Raw genomic sequence first — 25,984 nt, 5'->3', positions numbered from 1 at the left:
AGCAATAAGTAAAGTAGGAAAGGAAAGGTCCCCTGTGCAAGCACCAGTCATTTCTGACTCTGGGGTGATGTTGCTTTCACAACGTTTTCACGGCAGACTTTTTACGGGGTGGTTTGCCATTGCCTTCCCCAGTCTTTTACACTTTCCCCCCAGCAAACTGGGTACTCATTTTACCGACCTCGGAAGGATGGAAGGCTGAGTCAACCTTGGGCCGGCTACCTGAATCCAGCTTCTGCCAAAATTGAACTCAGGTCATGAGCAGAGAGTTCAGACCCCAGCACTGCAGTACTGCTGCTTTACCACTCTGCGCCACAGGGCCACTTAAGCAAAGTAACAAAGACATTAATTGTAACGTACAAAAAGCACAACTGTAGACATTGATTGTGGTGCACAAAATATTCAGCAGTGATGTTTTCCCATAAAATGAGCTACTAAAGGAGCTTGAAGGTTGAAATTTCTGATTTTGTTTCAATGTTCAAAAAGTCTATGCCTCATCATCATCTAATGTTATTTACATTCTTATTTGCCCCTGTAATCTTCTTTATGTGTGTATTACCACATGTTCTTTTAGGCACGTCTTTGTACATTACTTGCTGCTGTTTTGTGCATTACAGTTAATGTTTTTGAATACTGCTGTGCTCCTGTGCACCATAATTCATGCTTCTGCTTGATTATGTTGTTTTTATTTATTACTCATGAAATTCATTTTACCCAGATCCTAAGACTTTAGAGTTAAGCGTACTCAGGGCTTTTTTGGAGCAGGAATGCACAGGAACGCAGTTCCGGCTGGCTCGGCATCGGGGTGTGGCCTAATATGCAAATAAGCACCTGCTGGGCTTTTTCTACAAAGAAAGCCCTGTGTGAAACAATGGTGTTGTCAGGGGTGTGGCCTAATATGCAAATGAGTTCCTGCTGGGGGGGGTTCTACAAAAAAAAAAGCCCTGAGTGTACTGAATGTCTTCATTGCAGACTGCAAAATGAATTTGTATTTTCAAGCTCTGCTTTTAAAAATACTATTGTACTGTGATAGCAACTTTTTTGATGATATGCAACAATCCACATACTGCAGTGTCTGTATTTCAGACTGTATAATCAAAGAGTTTGGACATGAACCAAACATTAAGACTTTTCAAATGCCATTGATTTCAGTGGAACTTTTCAAAATATTTAACTGAATTGTGCCTCTTACTAGTTACAGTGTGGCTGACTTACTGTTTTCTAATTGTGGTCTTTCTCATTTCCACTTTCCAGTTGTCCACCCTTCTGTTCAGGCACAAGACCGGCCCACAGCAACAGTCTCACCGCTGAGAAACCAGAACTCTCCATCACGTCTCCCAGCAACTGTGGTCAGGCCACACTCTGTGGTGTCTCCACAGCACATCCACCACTCCCCTGTGCATGTCATCCCAGGAGCACAGTGTGCCAGACCCATGATTCCCCTGACTTCAGCAGCTGCAGCAGTTACGCCTCCCAACGTCACTGCTGCCAGTCTGAATGGAGATGCAGGAGCTGGGCCTATCAGCAGCTTGGCAACTTGCAGCCCAACCAACACAGCCTGTAAAGCAGAGGAAAGGAAAAATGAAAAGGTAATGGGCTTGGCTGGTATAACAATGCAGTGGAGTGAAATTTATGTCCTTTCTGGAAAATCATAAATATAGGCCCAGTAAATTGGCAGGTAGCCTCTATTGCTGCACAGTTGTTGAAGTTAACAAGTGTAGACCTGTAATCTGGATAGGAGACCACTATAGCTCAGTATAAGAATACCATAATAAATATTTCTTGAAAGATTCCCATTAAAATCTGCCCTTTTGTCCTTGGTTATCCTCTTCAAAATGTTACCTTCATGGTGAGTCTGTTCGCTTATGCTTGGAGAGAATTGTCTTTTTTTCTCCTTATTGTATTATCTTTTCCCTGTTAATCTTCAAAAACATTGCAGGTTAATAAGCTTCCTAGTTCTCTGTTTCATAGTCAGTTGTTATCCTTTGCAGTTCTGTGCATGGAGAATTAATAAACCCTCCAGAAGCATCTTGATTTTTTCTTCATATTCTTCACAGATGGGTGAAAAATAAAAATCAGAGGTTCTTTTAAGATTTCCAAGTCATGAGGTTTTGAAGCTGAGGATCTGAGGCCTAAAGCTGTTCACACACTTGTTTTATTGATTTACTTTGGGAATGACTGCTTGGCTGAGTATCCACCTGCACATGAGAAATCAGTTCAGGCCTCCATCTGTTAATTGTTTCTTCTTCCAGTGCTCATAGTGCTCTTTATCTAAATCTTTACAAGTTTGAAATGACACCAGAAGTCATCAGAGAAGCTGTTTTCAGTGCTGTATGGCCAAAGTCAGGAAAACCATCTTACAGAAGATGTTATATGTGGTTCAAGCGTTGAGAGGTTGGAGCCAGAGGTGCAATAAAACACTGGTTTTTAAATGGTGGAGGATGTTTAACAGTATTGTAAACGTCTCCATTTCTTTCAGAAAATTGCATTGCTATGCTTCAGTGAAACAGAGAAAGAGAGAACAGGATTAAATATGATTCGTTGCCATATGTGATGGATACATTGCGTAGGCATAGGCTTTTAGTATTCAGTCCTGGGAGCAATCTTTCAACGTCAGTGCATTAAATGTCCTGTTAATGAAAGCTAGTGCCAAGCCGCTTTTAAACATGCTCAGCCTGTTAGGTCCTTAATAAATGCAGTGTTTTGCTTTTGCATATAGTTTACAATTTGCTAACCATCCCCATACATCAGTGCTGAAGCCTGTCCACTGGAAACCTTACAGAGCCTGCTGGTTGCATTCTTCCTAGAAGCAAACTATGAAGATATCTGAGCACCCCAGAGAGAAGAATGTCTGGCTTTTTCCTCATGGCTTGCTGATTTTTATGCACATGCACGCATGCACACATATACACATCTGTTTTCAGGTTACATATTATAATTGCAAAAGCTTGGATTCTGTTCAGCAGGAATGGAGCTATGCCAAATAAATGGCAAATTTCCTGATTCCCACCCTCCGGTGCATTTTCTGAAACGTTGCCCATGTGGGCCAGTGCACCTCCAGGAACATCATAGAGGTCAAAGTGGAAGGGAGGAATTGGCACAGATTTTCCTTTTCACCCATGAGTGAAAGTGCCTTCTTTGATCAAAACAGAGATACCCAATGGCATCCTAAGCAGGGATGCTCAGAATATTACTGAAGTCTACTCAGAAGGGCTTACTCCCAGGAAACTCTTCTTAGGATTTGAGTGACAAGATCAAAGCCATAAAGAGGTTATAGAAAACAAAGCACCCAACTCACAGGACAATGATTAGCAAAGGCGCTTGATTGATGAGCAGATAATCTTGAGCATGAAATACACACAACGCCTGCTGTCTAATTTGTCATGAAAATTAAAACACAGTTCAAAAGTTGAGTAGCACGTTTTCTGTCTGTTGTGTCTTGCATTTCAGTCCCGGAATTACAACACAGCGGACGCTACGAAGGTGACCAGTGGAAGTCCACTGGTCTCCGGATATAGCTCCGCAAATATGCTCCGCCAATTAAGATATGTGGCGGGAAGTTTAACTGACCAGGATTGGACCTGGCCAGACTGAGGGTTGTTCCAGGGTATGTATATAATCGGGACCCGGCCCGCGTTGCCTCGTTTTGTGATGTACTCGCTAATAAAGCGTGTTGCCTTCAACACGTCTCGTCACTCAGTACATTACAGTGGCGACAAGGATGGGATTCTAGCCAGGTAACTCCCCAAGCAGGACTTCGCTGACCTGGCCGGAGATGAGGAAGGCAAGCATTCGAGGGAGACGGAAGCGCCTGCCGCCACCGTGGCTCACCCAAGTGGGATGACGGGCCATATTGCAGAGTTTGACCCCGCCAACCCCGATAGGTGGGAGACCTACACGGAGCGGGTCGACTGCTACCTACGAGCGAACATGATTACAGACGACAACCGTAAGAGAGACGTGCTCCTGAGTGTCTGCGGGGAGGCCACATTCGAGATCGCAAAGGGTCTCTCGGCCTGCGAAGATCATGGAGAAAACGTACGAGGAGATAGACTCCTGACCGGGCACTTCTTGCCCCAGCCTTCCATCATCGCCTGTTGATTCCTCTTCCACAAGAGGGATCAAGGGCCAGGAGAGACAGCCACCATCTACCTGGCCGCCCTCCGCCAAATCGCAGGGAACTGCAGCTTTGACAAGCTGGATGAAGCCCTGAGGGATCGCTTCGTCTGGGGCCTCCGAGACGAAAGACTGCAGCAAAAGCTCTTCGCAAAGGAAGAGCTTACCCTCCAACTCGCCTTCAATGAAGCCACCATGTTCAAGAGAGCAACCAAAGCTTACAACAACCCACGAGCAGAAGCCGTCCACCAGGAGGAGATGGCACCGGGCAACCCAGAGGAGGAGGAGGCAAACCAGCTACATCGCCACCCAGGAATGGGGCCAAGAGCGCCCACTCGGCCACAAGTGACAGAGAGACCAGCCAACACCAAGTGCGCCAGCTATGGGGATCCACACGAGCACCGGGACTGCCCCTATTGCAATGTGGACTGCAGGAACTGCGGAAGAGTGGGCCACATAGCGCGGGCTTGCAGGACCAAGGCCACCCACCGACTCCAGTCCACCAACCACGACTCAACCGATGCCTACTCGACCACATCAACTAGCCTGCAGGTAATGAACTTGCCCCTCACCACCCCAGATAAGGTCAGGGTGTCGGTCCTAATCAAGGGCACTCCATGCCTAATGGAGCTGGACTCGGGCTCCTCCATCTCCATAATTTTGGAGGAATCTCTAAGAAAACTTTGTCCCCATGGCCAGCCCCTGCTGTGACTGGGGGACTTCATACTGCGGGACTTAAAAAAAAACCCCTGTACAGATTTTGGTTGGGCCACTGTAAGGGTAGAGTTTAAGAACTTTAAGGGCAAGCTGGACATTCTCGTGGTCAAATACCAGCTCACCACATTACTGGGGCTGGCCTGGTTTCGACTGCTGGGTATTCAAATAGTGGGGGTGAAGCAGATGCGAACACAAAATTTTGAGCACGTGTGCCGGGAATTCCCGGAAGCGTTTGATGGGTCCCTGGGGTACTACAAGGGGCCTCCCATCACCTTACCCCTCGATCCCCACGTGAGACCGATAAGGCTGAAGGCCAGACGAGTTCCGTTCGCTCTGAAACCAAAAATAGAAGCGGAGCTGGGCCGCCTCATGGCCCAGGGAGTGCTAGAACCGGTATCCTATGCTGCATGGGAAACACCCATAGTCACTCCAGTGAAGCCGAATGGAGATGTGCGCATATGCGCTGATTACAAGTGCACAATAAATAAGGCACTTCAGGACAACCCATACCCCGTTCCGGTGGTCAGCCACGTACTGGCAGCCCTAGCAGGCTCTAAGGTTTTTGGGAAACTGGACTTGGCCCAGGTGAGGTACCGATTCAAGAACTCCTGGAATTCCTGGGAGGTGAAAGCAGTCCCATTGTTCGTGACGAGGGTCTTGGGAATCCCATGAGTGCAAAAGACCCTTCGCAAGGCTCTGACTGCCATTGCAGTGGAGGTTGAAGCTACGGGAATCACTTCCAACCACTTGGTGTATGCATCAACTAAGATAAAGAATATTTGGCCCTGGTATGGCCCCGCAAAGTCTAGGTGTAACCGGGACCACGGCCTCCTGTTGGACTCCCAGCGGTGGACAGGGGCACTGGGTGGGTCAGGTCGGGACTCTTGGAAGGGTTGGCACCTTCAAACCCACTCTTCTATCTCCTCATCCATCCCCAGCCACCATACATAGCTACGTGCCAGGGCCTTCATGCACACTATACCCATGTGTGTTTCATGTAGGGCTTCCAGCACTTGCTTCCGCAATGGGGGGGAACCACCACCCTGCTCCCCCAGAGAAGGTACCCATTGTGCCAGATCCTAAGGAGGCATATTGACCAGCTGCGCCGTCGCACATTGCCGGAAGAACCGACAGCGATCGGGGGAGTGGGAAGCGGGGGGATACTAACAGCGACACTCCCGGAAGCTGCCCAGCCTATGCCGGCCGCACCGACTATGCGGGCGGAAGAGCACCACAGCAGAGGGAGCACCCCCCCCCCCAGAGAGGAGATTCTAGAACAGCAACAGGCGACGGACAGCCCTTTTCCGGCGTCACCCCACCACGAGGAACCAGCCGCCCCGCCAGCCATGGCGGCCACTCCAACTCCCCAAATAACCCCGAGGAGGTCGACCCGGGAACGCAGGGCGCCAGCTTACTTGAAAGACTTCGTGTCTTGAACTAGGAGGGGAGGAGTGTTGTGTCTTGCATTTCAGTCCCAGAATTACGACACAGCAGACGCTACGAAGGTGACCAGTGGAAGTCCACTGGTCCCCAGATGTAGCTCCGCAAATATGCTCCGCCAATTAAGATCTGTGGCGGGAAGTTTAACTGGCCAGGATTGGACCTGGCCAGACTGAGGGTTGTTCCGGGGTATGTATATAATCGGGACCCGGCCCGCGTTGCCTCGCTTTGTGATGTACTCGCTAACAAAGCATGTTGCCTTCAACACATCTCGTCACTCAGTACATTACACTGTCTGTCCTAATTAGTTCTATTAGTAGTAGCTTCTGAAGTTTGGTGTTTTTCCATGAAATGTCCTTGGTTGTTTTAGCCAGTAATTCCATCACCTGTACCAAGAACAGTGTTTCTAGAAGCCGAAGCATAATTTCTTTTTAACACACAGTTTCCAATTTAAACTATACTTGTAGTCCCCACACCTCTGAAATCTGGCCTACCTTCAGATGGATAGTTTCCAGAATATGCCATAGTCTCCTGGACTTTATACAAAAGCCATTTGCTCATATACATATGAGGAGGACGTTGCCAACTGCAGAGCTTTATATCAACTCTATATACACAGTTAATCAGTTTTATTTCTCTGCTCTCATACAGCTGCACTGAGCCAAGCACTTGGACTATAATTCAGCTCAGCATTTAAATAACCAACTTGGTCACAATTTTTAAATGGTCAGAGATGGTGTCCCCTTGACACCATCTTTCATTACTTTTATGAGCCTGACAAAAGACTACAGTGCAGAGTCTATAGTTTTGATTTCTCTTGGCTCAGCACCTTCTGCTTGGAGCCATTAAAAACTACAGATACCACGACTCCTGACAATGCAGTGCTTCTGAGCACGCTCTTGAGTCTCCATACTGGGAATATGGTGAGAATTTAAAACAGGGCCCTTTACTGTCTTGTGCCTTCCTTACCATTGCTTTTTCTTCTTCTCAAAAGGTAAATTTAGAGAAGGGGAAACCAATGTTAGCAGAGAAAGCTTGTAACAACTGGAGCAGAGACAAAGACAGAGGAGTGTTTAGCTTGGTGCATAATTGACCCACCCTTCCTAATCTAAGAGTTTATTCCCATCTCCCACACCATTCCTAAACTCAGCACAATGCTTACCTAGACTAGAAGCAAGCCCGGGCTCAGCATATTTTGGAGGTAGGGATATCACCCTTCAGATGGGATTTAGGCATCCCTCAGAATTACAGCTCATCTCCAGGCTACAGAGATCAGTCCTCCTTGAGAAAATGTATGCTTTGGAGTGTAGATTATATAGCATTGTACACCATTGAGGCCCTTGTCCTCTTCAAATTCCACCTCCTAATCTCCAGGAGTTTCTCAGCTTGGAATTTGCCTGCCCCACCTCCCTGCCAGTGGCCAGGGAGAACTTTGCAACCTTTTTTTGGTAGACTGACATTCAGTATAATGGTAGAAGAATAATGGAAATAAGAAATGAGTAGACTCCAGTTATAGATGTGGAAAGTTATAATAGGATGTGATACTGGAGAGAGGGAGGGAGAAAAATTGCAACAAAAAATCACACTACTTTGGGAAGAATTATATATGGACTGGATAAACAGAAGGGAAGTTGTAGAAGTTCAGTACTAGGGATGGACACAAACTTAAAAATATGAAGCAGCACCCAAACTGAGCCAAAAATGCCCCAAAGCAAACCAGCCAAGAGAAAGAGAGGGGTCATCCAGGAAGGCTTAAATGGCTGGCAGCCATTTAACCATCTGTTTTGCTTCCCCCTGCTTCAAAGTTGGGGAGGGGAGCAAAACTGACATGTTTAATGGTTGGCAGCCATTTAAGCCTGACAACTGATGGTCAGACCTACCCTCTTGTTAGGTTTAAATGGCTGGCAGCCATTGTGGGCTAACAGCACGGTGTGTGCACCCATCAGCTGTTAGGCTAAAATGGTTGACAGCCGTTTCACCAATCCATTTTACTTCTCCCTGCTTGGAAGCAGGAGGAAGTGAAACTGACTGGTGAAATGACTAGTAGCCATTTAAACCTAACAGGTCCGTGGCAGACCTATGCTGCTCAGCTGTTAGATTTAAATGGCCTGAACAACCAAACCAGACAAAAGTCCAGTAAATGTTTGGGGAAGGTGCCTTCCCGGAACCTCAGCTAGGGGGCTCCAAACAGAGCCAAGTTTGTGCCAAATTTTGGCTTGTGAACTGGTTTGTGCCCATGCCTATTCAGTATTGCTAGGAAGAATACCCATCCCATCCCTCAAAAAGCCTGTCTCACAGTGTTATAAAAATGATTAGCTGGTTCTTCTGTCACTGAATAAAGCATGCCCACTGTAAAAAGACAGCACGGAAGCAATCAAATTCCCAGAAACATGGTCACGCCTACAAATATCAAATCATAAAAGGGAGAGAAGGGAGGATGACAATTACAAACATGCATCAGTGGCACAGCTTTTGGCTTAGAAACTATTCATTTATTTCTTGTGCTAACCAATTAATTGCATATGCTAACGATTATCTGTAACTACAGACAAAGCACACCTTCCTGAATTAATTTCTATTCTTTGTACTAAATTTCCCCCCTTACTCTTTGAAGTCACAGAAGGAAATTTATACAAGCTATGTGTATTATTTGTTAAAGGTTTCCTCTGAAACTAGGTTAACAGTGGCCTGATAATTACAAAACAGCCTACGTTCTATATATATATATATATATATATATATATATATCAGCCAATTACTCCTATGACAGTTTCTCTGGTAAATAATTTAGTTAATGTTTGCCACCTCAAATAAAACTACTTATTTGAATGAGCTAATGTTGTTCCAGTAACTTAATCTGATAAAGCAAATCACAGTGGGTGGCTTTTAGTGCACTCCTACACAGAGTAATACTAGTCTAAGCTACTTATTTCAGTGCATTTAGATGGGAACAACTCTCTGTAGGACTGCACTGACAAGCACCTAATTATTCTTTCTGAAAAATCAGCTCATTTGGATTTTGATGAGAATTTTGATTAAACTCTTCCAAAACATTGGGCATAGCAACTTCTAGAGTGAAAGATAAATTGTTGCTTCTGGGAGAAGTTTGTTTAATTTATCATTAGCTACAGTGTGCCTTTTATTGTCTTTTGACAGCTGGAATATACCCAAACTATTTGCAAACCAACTATCCAAAACTATCATTTATTTTAAGGGAGCAGTAAAATCTGTTTAGATTACTTTCACATAGGGGCAGGATTGCCATGTGGGCATACAGAATGCATTTGATTTTTGTGTATTCTTTGGGTTCTCCTGCCCAAGGCCATATCTGGACTTAGAAATTTATCATGTGTAAACATTTCTGCTCCTTAAGCTAACTTGAAATTTTTGTGTTATCCATCTTGTTATCTGCTACTGGCAGCAGTTGTAGAGTCCACCTCTAGTGTCCCACAAAATGTTCTGAAGGTATGCAACCTAGTTCTATTTATTTATTTACATTCTACCTTCCATCATGAAGATGGCTTACATGTGGCAATCAAAACATTTTCATTTAAAACCAAGAGAATAAAGCCCCAATATCCCTCCCCCTCCAAAAAATATGTCTATAGTGCATTAAAAGCCTGGGCCAATAAAATGGCCTTACATGTCTTCTGATATTTCTAAAGACAGTACTCCCCTCACCTCCCCCAAGTTGGAGCTGCAATGGAAAAGCGTTGGACTCTTGAATGGAAGAACGATCAGTAGGCTTGAGGAATCTAGTTAACACACAGGGACATATTAGATGTGGTAGTCCTCTAAATATGTGAGTCCCAGGCTGTGAAGGACTTTAAAGGTCTAAAAAACACCTTGCATTGTATTCAGTAACAAGCTGGCAGACCATGTACCTGTTTTAAGATGAGCAAGATATGTTTCTATCAGTTAGTCCTTGACGACAATTGGCCTACTACTTTCTGAACCAGCTGCACTATCTGGGGTGTCTTCAAGGCAGCCCAATGCAGAGCATAATAATCTGACTGTAAAGTTTAAAAAGCATGAATCACTGCAGCCAGATTAGCTGAGGAGTAAGAGAGTTGATGAACCACATGCAGCTGAAAGAAGGCTGAAATGAAGCAACTTTGACCTTGTAACCTGCCTCAAAGGAATACTTTTAAGAGCTTTATGGCTGCTAACAGACAGGCATTTGGAGGCAGTTGGGAGGCGTCCCAAATCAGGTCGGCTCAAAAGGTACTTTCTGCACTTTTTCCAATGCTATAATATCCTTTTTGAGGTGCGGTGACCAGAATTGTACACAGTATTCCAAATGAGACCGCACCATCGATTTATACAGGGACATTATGATACTGGCTGATTTGTTTTCAATTCCCTTCCTAATAATTCCCAGCATGGCGTTGGCCTTTTTTATTGCAATCACACACTAACTTGACATTTTCAGTGAGTTATCTACCATGACCCCAAGATCTCTCTCTTGGTCAGTCTCTCCCAGTTCACAACCCATCAACTTGTATTTGTAGCTGGAATTATTGGCCCCAATGTGCATTACTTTGCACTTGGCCACATTGAACCTCATCTGCCACGTTGATGCCCACTCACCCAGCTTCAACAGATCCCTTTGGAGTGCCTCACAATGCTCTCTGGTTCTCACCACCCTGAACAATTAGTGTCATCTGCAAACTTGGCCACTTCACTCCAGATCATTAATGAACAAGTTAAAGAGCATGGGACCCAGTACTGAGCCCTGCGGCACCCCACTGCTTACCATCCTCAACTGTGGAGACTGCCCATTTATACTCACTCTCTGCTTCCTATTAATTAGCCAGTTTTTGATTCACAAGAGGACCTGTCTTTTTGCTCCATGACTCTCGAGCTTACTAAGGAGCCCTTTGATGAGGAACTTTATCAAAAGCTTTCTGGAAGTCAAGGTAAACAACATCTATTGGTCCACATGTTTTTTCAGCCCATCAAAGAACTGTAACAGGTTAGTGAGGCAAGATCTTCCCTTACAGACCCCATGCTGAGTCTTCCTCAATAACTTGTGTTCATCAATGTGCCTACTCATTCTGTCCTTGATAATGCTTTCTACCAACTTTCCCGGTATTGAAGTCAGACTGACTGGCCTGTAATTTCCCAGAGCTCCTCTGGAACCCTTTTTAAAGATGGGGGTGACATTTGCTACCTTCCAGTCCTCAGGAATGGAGGCAGATTTCAATGAAAGATTACATATTTTTGTCAGGAGATCCACAAGTTCAACTTTGAGTTCTTTCAGAACTCTTGGATGTATGCCATCTGGACCTGGTGACTTATTAGCTTTTATTTCGTCAATCAGTTGTAGGACCTCCTCTCTTGTCACCTCAGTTTGACTCAGGTCTTTCAACACTCCTTCCAAAATTAGTGGTTCTGGAGCGGGCAAACACTTCTCATCTTCCACAGTGAAGATGGAGGCAAAAAATGCATTCAGCTTCTCAGTCATTTCCCTATCCTCCTTCAGTAATCCTTTTACCCCTTGGTCATCCAAGGGCCCCACTGCCTCCCTTGCTGGTTTCTTGCTTCTAATATATTTGAAGAAATTTTTATTGTTGGTCTTTATGTTTTTTGCAATATGCTCCTCATAGTCCCTTTTTGCCTGCCGGATCATAGACTTGCATTTGATTTGCCACAGCCTGTGTTCCCTTTTATTAATCTCACTTGGACTAGCTTTCCACTGCTTAAAGGAGTCCTTCTTACCTTTTACAGCTTCCATTACTTTGTTTGTTAACCATGCAGGCCTTTTCTTATACCTGTTTGTGCCTTTGCTAACTTGTGGTATTTATTTTATCTGAGCTTCTAGGATTGTAGTTTTAAATTGCTTCCAAGCTTCCCAAAGGATTTTGACTTTTAAAGTTAAACGTGGTTGTGCTGGTCTTTTGGGGCAACTCCCTATTTATACAAATGGTGAAATCAATAACGCTATGGTCACTGCTCCCAAGCGGTGCGATCACTTTTACATCTCTCACCAAGTCTTGGGCATTACTTAGGACCAAATCCAGGATCGCCCCACCCCTGGTAGGTTCTGTGACCATCTGCTCCATAGCACAGTCATTGATTTGGTGGGCGATAACAAACTCCCATAGTTAAATTTCCTTTTGGGCCCTCTGTTTCAACCCAAAGCAGTTCTAAAAGGGAATCTATTTCTTTGACCTCAGTCTTACTGGACTGTATACCCTCTCTGACATACAGAGCCACCCCACCTCCAACCCTTCCCTCCCTATCCTTCCAATATAACTTATATCCAGGAATCACCATGTCCCGCTGATTCTCATTCTCATTCCACCAAGTTTCTTAAATTCCTACAATGTCTATGTTTTCCCCCAACACTAAACATTCCAACTTACCAATATTACTTCGAACACTTCTAGCATTTGTATACAAACAACTTGGGCTGGGGGGGCTTTGACTCAGTTTGCTCCTAGCCACTATTGGCATTTCAGGTCAGCACCCCACTGGGAACTTTCCTAGTAAGTTACATGGCCTGTCTCCTCCCAAATCCAAATATATTAAAATTCTTAAATGCATATTACAGGCCTGTCTGGATTGGGCCACCTGGACTTTGACTGCAGACCACGGGTTATCCCACCCTAACTTCATTATGAGCTCTTTGGAGGTGGTGGAGGAAAAGGGAGCTCCACCGAGAGGCTGAGAACTGACACAAGAGAAAGCTGTGCCACACCTTACGTTATTGGAGGGTGGTTACCTGAGGCCCTATCATCAGCCATACCCCTGCAAAACCCCAAGCAAGCCTTGTGCCCACAGGAGAGGGCAAGGAAAGCTGGCTAAGCGCAGCAAAAGCCCCAGACAGCTAGGCAATGGGCAAGGCTCAACAGCTGAGCAAGTACTTTGAGTCCTGAGCAGCAGAAGAGCACAGCACAGGACGGCATGTCTGCCATGGCTCCCACACAAGCTGCTGCCCATGGGGAGTCAGGGACGCCAAGGATGTGGGGAGAAAAGGGGGCTGGGGAGGAACATACATGGCATCAATGGGAAAAGAGCAAGGGTGGTGGACTGGGGAAGGCAGTCAATAGAATGAACACAGCAAGGAGGGGTGAGATGGAATGAGCAATAAAATGGAGGAAATGCTGTCAGCCAGAGAGGAAGAGAACTCGGAGACAGGGAGATGGTCAGAGAGTGTGGGCATGAGACAACTGTGTTCCAAGAGAGGCTCCTATAGAGTGCTGCTAACTCTGTAGTCCTCATTTCTGAGGCCAAAGCAATTCCCAGCTCTTTCTCCTCAACACAGGTGATGGGTGCCCACAAGGGGGCATGGGGCACGAGTGTCACAAGGCCTTATTCCTGCTTTGTGTTGGGTGTTGTAAATCTCCTTTGGCTCATTTGTTTTCACAGTTATGAATGTTTCAGATCATAAAATGCGTATACAGACCACTAAAGTCATTGTTAGCATCTTCCTCACCATTTTCTTTTTCATCTTTAAAACTCAGAACATAAGGACAAAATGCTGGAAAATTAACTCATGAATATTTCTCGGGCTGGCAATTAGCCTAGCCAGACATATGAATCCCAGCTGTCAAAATATAGTATGCTTCTGTAATAAAGTAGATTTCCCCTTTGCTGCCTCAGCCTCTGTTACAAATGCAATATGACATTGAACCAAAAAATTTACTTTTCTTAAACACATTTGAAGTTCAAAAGTGCTTTAAATGCTGGAAATCTATGTGCTGCTTTTTTTACCAAGTTCTCCCCTGAAAGCAAATTTCCTCAGATATTATCAGAAGGTTCCTCCAAAGTGTCCTTCAAGTACCGTTCAAAGTGCTTCTGTGGAATTCAAACAGTGAAGCTTAGCAAATGTGAAGTGAAAATATTTTGAGTTGGAGTTCACTATTAATTAGAGAGCTGTTTTTCACATTACAGGATTCCTACCTTGAAAGCACTTCTGAACTAGAATTTGCATGCATTTTGAGTGTAGTTCATCGCGTGTGACTATTACACACATGTGCAGTTTGCAACATGGACAGATGATCCACAATCTTCCATAAATTGCTTCCTGAAACTGGCTTATTCTTCTTGCGAGGGACTTGCTATAACTCAGAAATCCTGGAAGGCAGAAGGAAACAAACACTGACACATGAACATTCCCACCATCCTTCCTATGAAAGAACCTTGAGAGAAGATCCTAACCATGCTCTTGAGTAGCATAATAGTTCAGCCCCTCTCATCTGCCTATTTTCCTCCTCATTAGAAAAGATAGGATGGTAAATACAGATTGTGCCATGGGCTCTGGAATGCTTACGATAATAAGTAGGAATTTGTAAACAGGAGCCTCAATAGAGTTCATTCTTGTGTGTTTATTCCATAAAATCATAGAGTTGGGAGGTACTTCCAGGGTCATTTACAACCCCCTTCACAATGTAGGAAACTCACAAATACTGACCCACCACACACTCACATCCTAGTGACCCTTGTTCTATGCCCAGAAGATGGTTAAAAAAAAAAACCCTCCAAACTAACCTGGAGAAAAAACTGCTTCCTGACCCCAAAGTGGCGATCAACACTTCCCTGGGCATGTAAGAAAGGGCCACGAGAACTAAGCACTGATGCAACCCTTCCTGCCCTCTTTCTCTTGATCTGCCTAAGTTCAAAGGCTCAGCATTGCTGTCAGATGACCATCTAGCCTCTGTTTAAAAACCTCCAAAGAAGGAGAATCCACCACCTGCTGAGGAAGGCTGTTCCACTGAGGAACTCTCTAACAGTCAGGAACTTCTTCCTAATATTTAGCCAGAAACTCTTTTGCTGTAATTTCAACCCATTGGTTCTGGTGCAACCTTCTGAGGGAAACAAAAAGAACTCTGCACCATCCTTTATATGACAGCCCTTCAAGTACTTGAAGATGGTTATCTTATCACCTCTCAGTTGTCTCCTTTTCAAGTTAAACATATGGAGCTCCTTCAACCTTTCCTCATAGGACTTGGTCCCCAGACCCCTCACCATCTTTGTCACTCTCCTCTGGACTTGTTCCAGCTTGTCTATATTCTTCTTAAATTGTGGTGCCCAAAACTGAACACAATACTCCAGGTGAGGTCTAACCAGAGCAGAGTAAAATGATGTCATCACTTTGTATGATCTGGACTTTGCATGTATTCTAACTCTGTCTTCTACCATATTTACTATCCCTCCCAATTTAGTATCATCTGCATATTTACAAACATTCCCTCTATTCCTTCATCCACATCATTTATAAAGATATTAAACAAAACAGGTTCCAGGACAGACCCTTGAGGCACTCCACTTGTCATTCCTCTCCAAGAGGATGAAGATCCATTCACAAGCACTGTTTAGGTGCGATCTATTAACCAGATCCATCTAACAGTAATAGGATCCAAACCACATTTGACCAATTTGTCAACAAGAATATTATGTGAAACCTTATCAAAAGCCTTACTGAAATCAAGATAAAAAGTCTACAGCATTCCCCTGATCCAGCATGGTAGTAACTTTCTTGAAAGTTATGAGGTTTGTCTGACATGAATGGTTCTTGAAAAACTCATGCTGTCTCTTAGAAATCACAGCCATCCTTTCTAAATGTTCAAACTGACTGTTTGATGATTTGTTCTAAAACTTTTCCAGGTATAGATGTTAAGCTGATGGGTTGGTAGTTACCTGGATTCCTCCTTTTTCCCCTACTTGAAGATGGGGACAGCATTCACCTGCCTCCAATCTTCTAGCACCTCACCTCCAAGAATTCTCAAAAATAATGGCCAGAGGCTCAGAAATTGTCTGTGAGTTCTTTTAGTACCCTTGGATGCAGTTTATCTGGCGCCAAGGACTTAGTTTCATTTAAAGAAATAAAGTGTTATGTAAGATTCCACCAGTTATTGACCCAAATGACCCGTTGTCATTATTATTATAATATTCATTATAAAAGAGTAAAGAGTTTATTGGAATCATATGCAGAGCATTTCCTTGTGCTGCAGACAGCCAAAGCCAGGAATAACAAAAACAAGCTGGTTGTTAGTTAATTTATTTTATTCAATTTATATCCTGCCCTCCTCGCAAAAGCAGGCTCAGGGCGGTTACACAAAGTTATAGTCAAAAAAGCACACACAAAAATCCTCTCACCAACTCAACACTTGTTCCCACAAAAGTTGGTACCTAGAATTATTTAGAGCATCAAGGTCAATAGCAGAGTCCTCCTGCTCTGTTGTCAGAGTGACATGATAGCTAGCTAGCCATGTCTAGAAAGCAATCAACTACAAAGCATACTTTCTCCTACTCCCTCCTGCACATGTCTTGGATAGATGTGTTTTCAAGCAATTATAGGAAACAAAAGTTAGAGTTCCATGTTCAGAATAAGCAGTGTTCATGTCTGTTAGAAAACATATAGAAAGAATGGCAGGTTCATTCTGACATCCCTGTACTACCCCTGTGCCAATCCTAGGCTGCAGCTCCCTTACCTCATAATGTGTTCTGTTTTTACATGTTGCACCTTTTCCCTCACAAGAGAAGACTGGGGCAAAGTAGGAATTGAGCAATTCTGCCCTCTCTTCATCACCTGATACTATTTCATTTTCCCACAAGGGGCCTACCATGTCCTTGCTCTTTTTCCAACTTTGAACATAAGAAAACATGGTTATTTTTACCATGTCTCGCTAGCCTAAGCTCATACTGAGCTTTAGGTTTCCTAACTTTCTCTCTGTAAGCACTGATGATTTGTTTATATTCATCCTTGGTTATAAGGCCCATTTCCTAAACAAGTCTTTTTATTTCTCAAGTCCTTAGAAAGCTGCATATGGAGTCTCTTTGGCTTCTTTAGACTCCTCCCATTTTTCCTTCTCATAGGAATTATTTGTTATTGTGCCTTTAATATATCGCTTTTAAGAAACTCCCACCCCTCTTGAACTCCCTTCTCCTTAAGTATTTCTGGCCATGGGATTCTACCTAGCATAACTTTAAAGTTTGTCAAAAAAATTACTTTTCTGAAGCCCAACCTATGTCTGACTACATACAGCTTTTCCCTTCTCCAAGACTGTAAGTTCCAAAATTACATGATCACCGTTACCCAGGAGGCCCACTACTTTCACTTTGTCAGCCAGTTCTTCCCTGCTGGTGACAATCAAGTCCAAGATAGCAGATCTCCTTGTTTCCCTCTCTGCTTTCTGGGAAATGAAGCTGTCAGCAAGATGTCAGGAATTTATTTGACCTTTCATTTTAGTAGAGTTGGACTTCCAACAGATATCTGGGTAATTAAAATCTCCCATGACCACTGTGTCCCATCTCTTTGAGAACTTTGTAATCTGTTCCAGGAGTGTAATGCAGTTGATACAACTGCATTACACGAATAGATCCAGAGGAGTTAGCCTGCATCTGACGAAGAGAGCTGTGTTTCTCAAAAGCTTATGCTACAATAAAATTTGTTAGTCTTAAAGGTGCTACTTGTTTCTTTACAACATTTGAAGGAAATTTAGCACCGTCTTCCAAAAAGAGAGCAGTTCAATTTATGGCAGTTGGTTAAGTGAGGAGTCTGAGGGGAAAATGGCCTCCCACAGCTGCTAGTTAATTGAGATATGTCATTGTGGTTCTTATTTTAAAAAACTGAAATAAAAACCACCTACTAAAAGTGGGTTCTAGGACAAATCAAGCCTGAAGTCTCCTTGGAAGCAAAAATGACTAATCTGAGGCTCTTGTACCTTGGTCACATTGTAAGAAGACAAGAGTCACTGGAAAAGACAACAATGCTAGAAAAAGTTGAAAGCAGCAGGAAAGGAGGAAGACCCAACAGGAGATGAGTTGACTCAATCAAGGAAGCCTCAGTTTGCACAACCTGAGCAAGGCTGATAACAACAGGACATTTTGAAGGTCATTGATTCAGAGGGTCTCCATAACTTGGAAGCAACTTGTCAAAACTTAACATACATGTATAAACATCAATTTTCAAATCAGATTTTTTTTCCTGTAGAGCGGAATATATGTAGGTGTCTTTCATTTAATGAGATTAAAGAATGTAAGGCTAAGTGGATTTATCTGTTTAGCTTCCAAAATAAAAACCCCTTCAGCTGAAAGCCAGGAAATTGCACATACATGTAACGTTAAAATTATTACCATGCTGCAAGCTGCATTTCATCATTGAATCTTTTATAAGCTTTCCAGAATATTCACTGCATTAGCTAACATTTCCTTCCAACATGTGTGGGTGTGTAAATCCCAACAGTCAATAAACCATTTTCTTCCGTATATATGAAAACTTGAGAGCCGCACTGATCAATAATGTCACCAATTCAGTGCTCATTTCATTTCTGCTAGCTGGAAAACCTTATCTATCAGTGCAACATTGGATGTTCGCCCACATGTTTCAAATACATCTTTTTCCTTTCGTATTTTGAAAATTGTTTTCAGGTCATCAGTTTCATTAGATTATCCATGACTTTCAGTTAACCTTTTACATCTTAAAATTTCTTCAGCATTTGTACATCATTTAATATTTCAAAACTGAGCAATGTTTCATAAAGGCTTCCTAATTAATGTAGTAATTGATTACATGGCTGAGCTCGCTCTTCTGAAATCAACCCCTGTGGCCTGTTTGAAAACCAAATGCAGAATGAAAGCATTCCACTGGGATGTCAACTTAAAAGACTGGAACTTTTATCACACTAAATCAATTTATATCATCTTTCCATTTAAAAAAAAAAATCTGAACATCTTCAAAACTTTTGTAATGCCTTTTTAATGCAAATGTCTTAGGAAGTGGGAGTGCTTGCTGCATCATTTGCCTGGAATGACTTCACCATTTTGTCATTCTTCCTTGTCATTTTACTGAAGTACATATTTCTTATGAGTATAGCTTCATGTGGATTGTTCACAATTACAAGGATTAGTTAGACGTTGTTGGAAATTGCTCTGCACAGCTGTAGCAGCAGTACTGGGAGAAACATGAGAGCAAAGCCAGGTGCTTTCTGTACCTCATTGTACAATGGCCTTTCTCACACCCCCTTCCCCTCACAGTCATTCTATTTCCCCAAGAGAAATCACCTCCACTAGCAGAATTGGACACTCACCTTTTTTTTTTTTTACTCTACCATGACTTAAAGTGACAGTTATTGGAGTTTACAGTACAACTCTGACAATACTTCCCTGAGAGTAATCCCACTGAATATACTTGAATAGGATATGACCGGGGCTGCTTAAAATTGCTCTCTAAATAGTAGTTTTAGGTAAGCGATTTCTGTTGAAGAAACAGTAGTAGGAAGGAGGGGCAGAATGAACGCCATGATCCAGTTCAGCATCTGCTTTTTCATGTTAAAGAGAATGCTGGATTTTCCAGCATATGTAGTTTGGCCCTCCAAGGCATAAAGGTAAGCCCAGAAGTATTCAGAATAAGCACAGTGCCAATCAGGAGCTCCCTGGCCTGCTTCTTCTCAGATGAGAAGTACAGAAACATCTGTCAACAATGCCCTTCTGCCGTCTACAAAAGAGAAGCAGGTCAGATTGTACACAGAAGACCTAAGGGATGCAAATCTGACACAAATGTGCATTGTGTGTGTGAAGTGCTATCAAGTCACAGCCGGTGTATGGTGACCCAGCAAGGCAAGTAAGACGCAGAAGTGGTTTGCCATTCCCTCCCTCTGTAGAGTCTGCTTGTTGGTCTCTTTTCCAAGTACTGACCCTGCTTAGCTTCCAGGATCTGAGGAGATCAGGCTATACCATTCTGCCTTCCATAAATGTGACATTAGAAAACCGCATTTCTATAAACATTTCAATCTACCAGTACACTCTGCTGTTGAAGTAAGTGTTCTTCAACAAGGGAACTTCAAAGGAGACTCCAATGCAAAATTGTTGAATGTAGCAATAGTTTTAATTGTGTCAGGGTTTGAAACAGTGATGAAAATGGGAGGGATAAGCAGCCTAATTTGCCCAGTTTGGCCTGAGGCCTTGGGAACTAAGCAGGGTCATCACCACTGTTCCCTCTAAGCTGAGTTAGTTTTTTAGCCTCCAGCTCACACGTTTTTGTCTTAGCTCAGGAAGGAAAGCCCCAGAGCCAACTAATTTATGCAGTAGCTCACAACTTTCATGTTCACAAAGTAGAATTTTCATGTTCACAAAGTAGAATTTAAGACTCCACAGCTTAGAGGGAGTATTGGTCACCACATTGTCTACTAGGATGGGATACCACCAAGGAAAACTATATGGAGGAAGGCAATGGTGAGCCATATCTGAATGTCCCTGGCCTGGAATGTGCCATGGAACAGACTGCTATGAGACAGTTGCACCTCGACAGTATGGTTCTTCTTAAACAACAATGACGCTTGACACAGAAGTGAAATTGCTTTACATAACTAGGCAGACTTTTTCACCCCCATTACAGCTGTTGTGAGTGATCACTATGCTTGTCTTGTGTACTTTTGACTTTTTGCATTGAAATATCAGACATTATACCTTTTACAGTTCATCCCCATCACTTGCAATTGCTTTCTTTGTATGTGTGTATGAAGTTGAAGGGCATGCAAATTAGGTGGTGTTCTTTTAAAACTCTTATACTTAAATTTCACTCTGTTTTTTAATTTTTATTCTCTCATTTATATGCAGAAAGAAAAGAAAAGCGGACTTTTGAAACTTCTAGCAGGAGCATCAACAAAAAAGAAATCCCGTTCTCCTCCATCAATGTCCCCGACGCATGACCCCCTGTCAGTGGTGGAGGGAATGCTGCAGGGGGCAATAGGACCTGAACTGACTTCTCTCTCTAGCCATGGAAGGGCAGGTTCATGCCCCATCGAAAGTGAAATGCAAGGAGCAATGGAGATGGAACCTCTGCACAGAAAAACAGGCTCCTTGGATTTGAATTTTTCTATCCCTTCTCCCATAAGGCAGCCGCCTCTTTCAATGGCAGCCATCCGTCCAGAGCCTAAGCCATTGTCTCGAGAAAGGTACCCAAACATACAGGATCCTGCCTCTTGCTTGCATATCTGTTTGCATTTGCATGTATTGTAAGTTAATAATAGCATACATGGGTGAGAAAAACACAACTTTTTCTTTGGAATGTTTGTAGTAATTAGACATTCATGTGTAAGAGTGACCCCACTGACCTGTGAACACCACTCCATTCAACCATCTGAGGCATCCAGGCACCCAGCAACTGTCCTGTGTCTCCACCTGGCGTCACACTGTTCTCACAGGGCACCCAAACCTCAGAGGAATTTCCCTATCTCAGTTCTTCAGTATGCTGCCCCCCACTGTTGGTTTTAGGAATTACCTGCTCCTAGCTTCTCTTCCCACATTGCTGTTCTCAGGCTTTTCCAACTGCCTGCACCTCCTGCTACCCCGAGACTGGTTACCATGGGGACAGCCTGTCACACTTGCACGCTCCCAAGGAAATAGTGATTTAGCAACTGACCACCTCCCTTCCCCAGCATGCATTTCAAATAGTATGTTCAAACAGTGGAGGTCTATGTGGTATGGAAAACAACTTCCAAGCATTCAAAATAATATAGAACGTTAGAAGTAAAAAGTCCACACACATATTCTCTGCATAGCAATGGATTTGTCTAGCTTCTTTGGGCTTAATAACCTCCTGAGAACCAGATTTAAGCTTTTGGGATCCGGAAGCTGAGAGACCATTAAAGAAAAGGCCCTACATCAAATTTAAGATAGCCAATTACCTGCCTGCCAAATACAAATTGCCACCAGTGTTCCCTCTAAGCTGAGTTAGTGTGAACTAGCTCACAGATTTTTGGCTTCCAGCTCACACATTTTTGTCTTAGCTCAGGAAGGATGGCCCCAGAGCACACTAATTTATACAGTAGCCCACAACTTTAATGCCAGTAACTCACAGCTTTAATGCCAGAAGCTCACAAAGTAGAATTTTTGCTCACGAGATTCCATGGCTTAGAGGGAACATGGATTGCTACCAGTTTTACAGAGCTGATTCTCTTCTTTGTACATTTTAAGATTCCTCTATATAGCTACTCTCAAAAAGGGCCAGTGGGAACATCCCCAGAACTAAAAGCAAAAGGGCTTTCTTATCATATTGATGTCATACTGATAGCCCAAAACAGAAAGGTGATGCTTGTTACTAATTTCCTCTCTCTCTCTCTCTCTCCCCCTCCCCCCCCAAAGCACAACAGTTCTTAGTCCTAGGAATAAAAGTTAACCAAAAATTAACTCTAAATTATGGACTGTAACTTGCAACCAAAAGCCTATCTATATGTTTGATGTTATCACTAGGGATGGGCACGGACCAGATTTTGTCATAAACTGGGGTGGGCCATGTGTTCATGGTCCATGTAATCAGGTCTCTCATGAACTACCCTCAGACTGCCCCCTTTTCCAGGGAGGTTTGTTTGGTCTATGGAAGCAGTTTGTAGGCCAGACATACTGATGCCCAAGAAAACGTTGGGGAACTGAGTGAACTCAGAAGGCATTTAAATATTTTCTGAGCTCACACCATGGGGTGACTTGCGAAGAGAGGGGAAGGCATTTAAACATGTTCCCTTCTCCACCTGAGTCCCCCTGCCATGGCAGGGCAACTAGAGAAGGGAGAGGAAGGTATTTGAATGCATTCCTTTTCCTTCCCAAGTCCCCCACTGTGGTGGGATAACTCAGGAAGAGAAGAGAGTGGGAAACATTTAAATGTGTTCCCTTCCCTGCCCAAGTCCCCCATCACAATGGAGCAACTCAGGCAGGGAAGGAAGGGGGAGGTACAAACCATGGACCAGTCTGTTAAACAAAAAGGTTCATGGAAATTCATGATCCGTGAAACACGAACCTCTGTGGACCTCCATTTTTCTGGTCCATGCCCATCCCTAGTTATCACAATGAACTGCTAGTGGATTTATACAGATGGAACCATTAAAACATTACAAATCGTTGTATTTGCACTGTGAAACATTTAAGAATTTGATTCTGAGTTTTAGGCATTTTGATTTCCAAAGTATGAGAATAACTTCTAATTGAAATAACCTTAATTATACTCAGCAGGCAAGATTTTCCAATTGATTTATGAATTAACTTCCCCTATCACTGGTGTATCCACATTCTTTAACTGATCATCTGGCTCTTTATGCCTGTAAATGAGGAATATTAATTACCTTAGCACACTAGGAAGGATTAATGCTATCACTAGAATCATCTGAGCGACTGCATTAAACACTTGCCTAGAAGTTCATTCCAAATCCATTTGAGCTCATTAAAGCACCAAACTGCTCAGAAGTACATTTTTATATATATATTTAACATTACATTTCACATCTGGCAGAGCAGAAACTTTTGCTTCTCTCGACATCATACATTCTTGCCTGCATTGTACTATATTTCATTGGCAAAGTAGAACAAATTATTTTGATCCAGGTGGGAAGGGGGGAGGTGGATTCATGATTTATCTGCAGTAGTTGTGTTTTGGTGCCTACACACAGGCATCTCCACATGTATGTCAGACAGTCATTGCCTATTGCAGCTACGCATGGGGTTTCCACTATATATTCTGAAATATTCCTTATTTAGAACCTTCATATTTTACTCATGTAGGTGGCAAACGTGACTGAGAACAGACCTTTTAGAGTGGATTTAATCAGATTATAAATTGAGTGAATTCATAGAATTGCCTCTTTCCCCTTTATGCTGTAGCTCCTAAATTCAGACTAAACTAAACATGGATACAAATAATTATGGCCTTGTGCCAAGTTCTTCCCTTCTTTCACCATACTGTGTGGTAAAATTTAACCCCATCCTGTTGTCCTTGCATTGTGCACCAGCTGTAGCCGACGAGACAGGCAACTTGAAGAAATTGCTCCAGTACATAGATAAGTTTAATTACACATTACAGGGAGGAAAATACAATATAGGGTTGCCATGTTACTTAGAAGGCCTATGTTTATCATAACTTTACAGCTCCAATCTGCTGTATAATGGGTGAATCCAGCTGCTTCTACACAGGAGTGATGCCTTTTGGGGGATTCATTGCTGCTGCAAATGCACAAGCATTCGCATTAACAGCCAATTGACCATTTTTTCCATCCTGTCTCTTTTTACCAACCATCACTTCATGCGGCTTTTTATCAGCTTTTTAAAAAGAGCCACAAGTCATTATGCTGATTTAGTGTTACAGCGATATATCTATTGTCATTTTTAATAGTGAACACTGTGGCAGGAAGAATATGGTGGGCATAAGGGGATAGAGAGGAAAAATAGCACCCAGACAGGCAGTGAGTTTCACAAATCCACACCTTTCTGTCCACATGTTTTACAAACCTGCTTTGACTCACATCTTTCCTGAAACCTCAGAGAAAAACATGCAGGGAAAACATGAGCTAATTTCAGCCTCCAGTTTTTATATAGTCAAAATATGAATTGGAGCTTGAAATAAATTGGAGGGGAAAGCAATTAACTTGTGATAAGATCAGGGGCACTTCATGTCATTTTCATTCTCAGGCCTTGCAAACTGTATGAGGTTTACCACCCCGGCTCAAAAGGCCAGCTCATGCAGGAGCACCAACCACATTCAATTGCCTTGCTCTCCACCATGTCATGTTCTCCATCACCCTTGCCCCATGCCTCGCCACCTCACCCAAAAGGCCAGCTCGTGCTGCCAGGGCAGAAAGCAAATTGATCAGGCAAGGAGTGAGCAGATCAGGCAGACAGGTGTCTCTGCAGTGAGGAGTCATGTGACACAATCATGTAACCCAGCCAACGTTGGTCACATGATTGTCACGTGACTCTTTGGCTCAGGGGCATTGCAGAGAGGCCTGCCTGATCTGCTCGGCCCGCTCACTGCCCTGCCTTGTAGTGAGGCAATCAAGCGCAGCCATCATTCCCACATGAGCTTGCCTTTGGGTGGGGATGGTAAGGCATGGGGCAGGGTGGGTATGGTGGAGAGCTGATCAGAATGTGCTCTCTGCCTAGACTGTCAGGAAGAGCCTCGCTCAAAAGGGTAGCACTGTGCCCTCAGCTCTGCAGGGCAGAAAGAGCTTCAACTGAAGTTCCCCACTTCCTGCTCCACCTCTCAAAAATTTCTGGCTGTGGGCCTGAGTCAAATGCAAGGTAGGAAAAGTGATGTGTGTGGCCCAAAATACCCAATTAAATGGGTTTGGTAAAATAACCTAAAATTCCCTGGTAGTGTCAGCTGGGTGTTCTTGACTAAAGAGAGATTTCTCAATATGTCTAAACACTATAGGGAACTACCTGTGCTCACTAAATAGCACAAATAGTTGGAACACTGAGCCAGTTTCACACAAAGTATACTGGCACTAGGGGGGGGAGGAAATCACACAAATATGCTGGGATTTGAGAAGTTAGCCCATCGAAGATAAGGTCTTGGATCCTGGGACATCATTTACCTTGCACTTTTCTCCTGCTGCCATGAAATTCACTTCCTCTGCTGCTAGCATTTCTGCATGTTGAAGATCAATATTTTTCAAGGATTTCTTACCCACAGCACTACCACAGCAGAGGAAAGCCTCTGCAATGGACAGCACTCAAAGGGAACCAGGCTGTAAGAACCAAGCCTTTACTATTACTTTTTAGCAATTGAGCTTATGAGCCCATCCTTGCTCCTTCTGGTTGGAGCCTCTTGGGGTGCCAGTTACCACCTGAATAACCACTAACTGCCACTAATGAATAATAGGAGGCTGCCTTCACACATCAGCAGGTATTTATTTATTTATTTATTTTATTTAATGGACTTATATCTCGCCCTTCTCACCGAAGTGTCTCAGGGCGGCTTACAACATAATGATTCATATAA

The 25,984-nt window shown here is 43.4% G+C and overlaps 1 protein-coding gene across 1 annotated transcript in view; it reads left to right on the top strand.

Annotated features, from left to right (window-relative positions):
• The window catches only part of SH3RF3 (SH3 domain containing ring finger 3), a 307,356-nt gene that overhangs the window by 275,008 nt on the left and 6,364 nt on the right, over positions 1–25,984 (top strand). The window contains exons 8-9 of the mRNA XM_060233755.1: positions 1,252–1,586; positions 20,836–21,173. Coding sequence (XP_060089738.1) covers positions 1,252–1,586; positions 20,836–21,173 — 673 coding nt within the window. The remainder of the gene's footprint in view (positions 1–1,251; positions 1,587–20,835; positions 21,174–25,984) is intronic.

The sequence above is a fragment of the Heteronotia binoei genome, chromosome 3 (genome assembly GCF_032191835.1).
Source record: "Heteronotia binoei isolate CCM8104 ecotype False Entrance Well chromosome 3, APGP_CSIRO_Hbin_v1, whole genome shotgun sequence".
Taxonomy (NCBI): Eukaryota; Metazoa; Chordata; class Lepidosauria; order Squamata; family Gekkonidae; genus Heteronotia; species Heteronotia binoei.
This window is presented reverse-complemented; position numbering and strand designations above follow the sequence as displayed.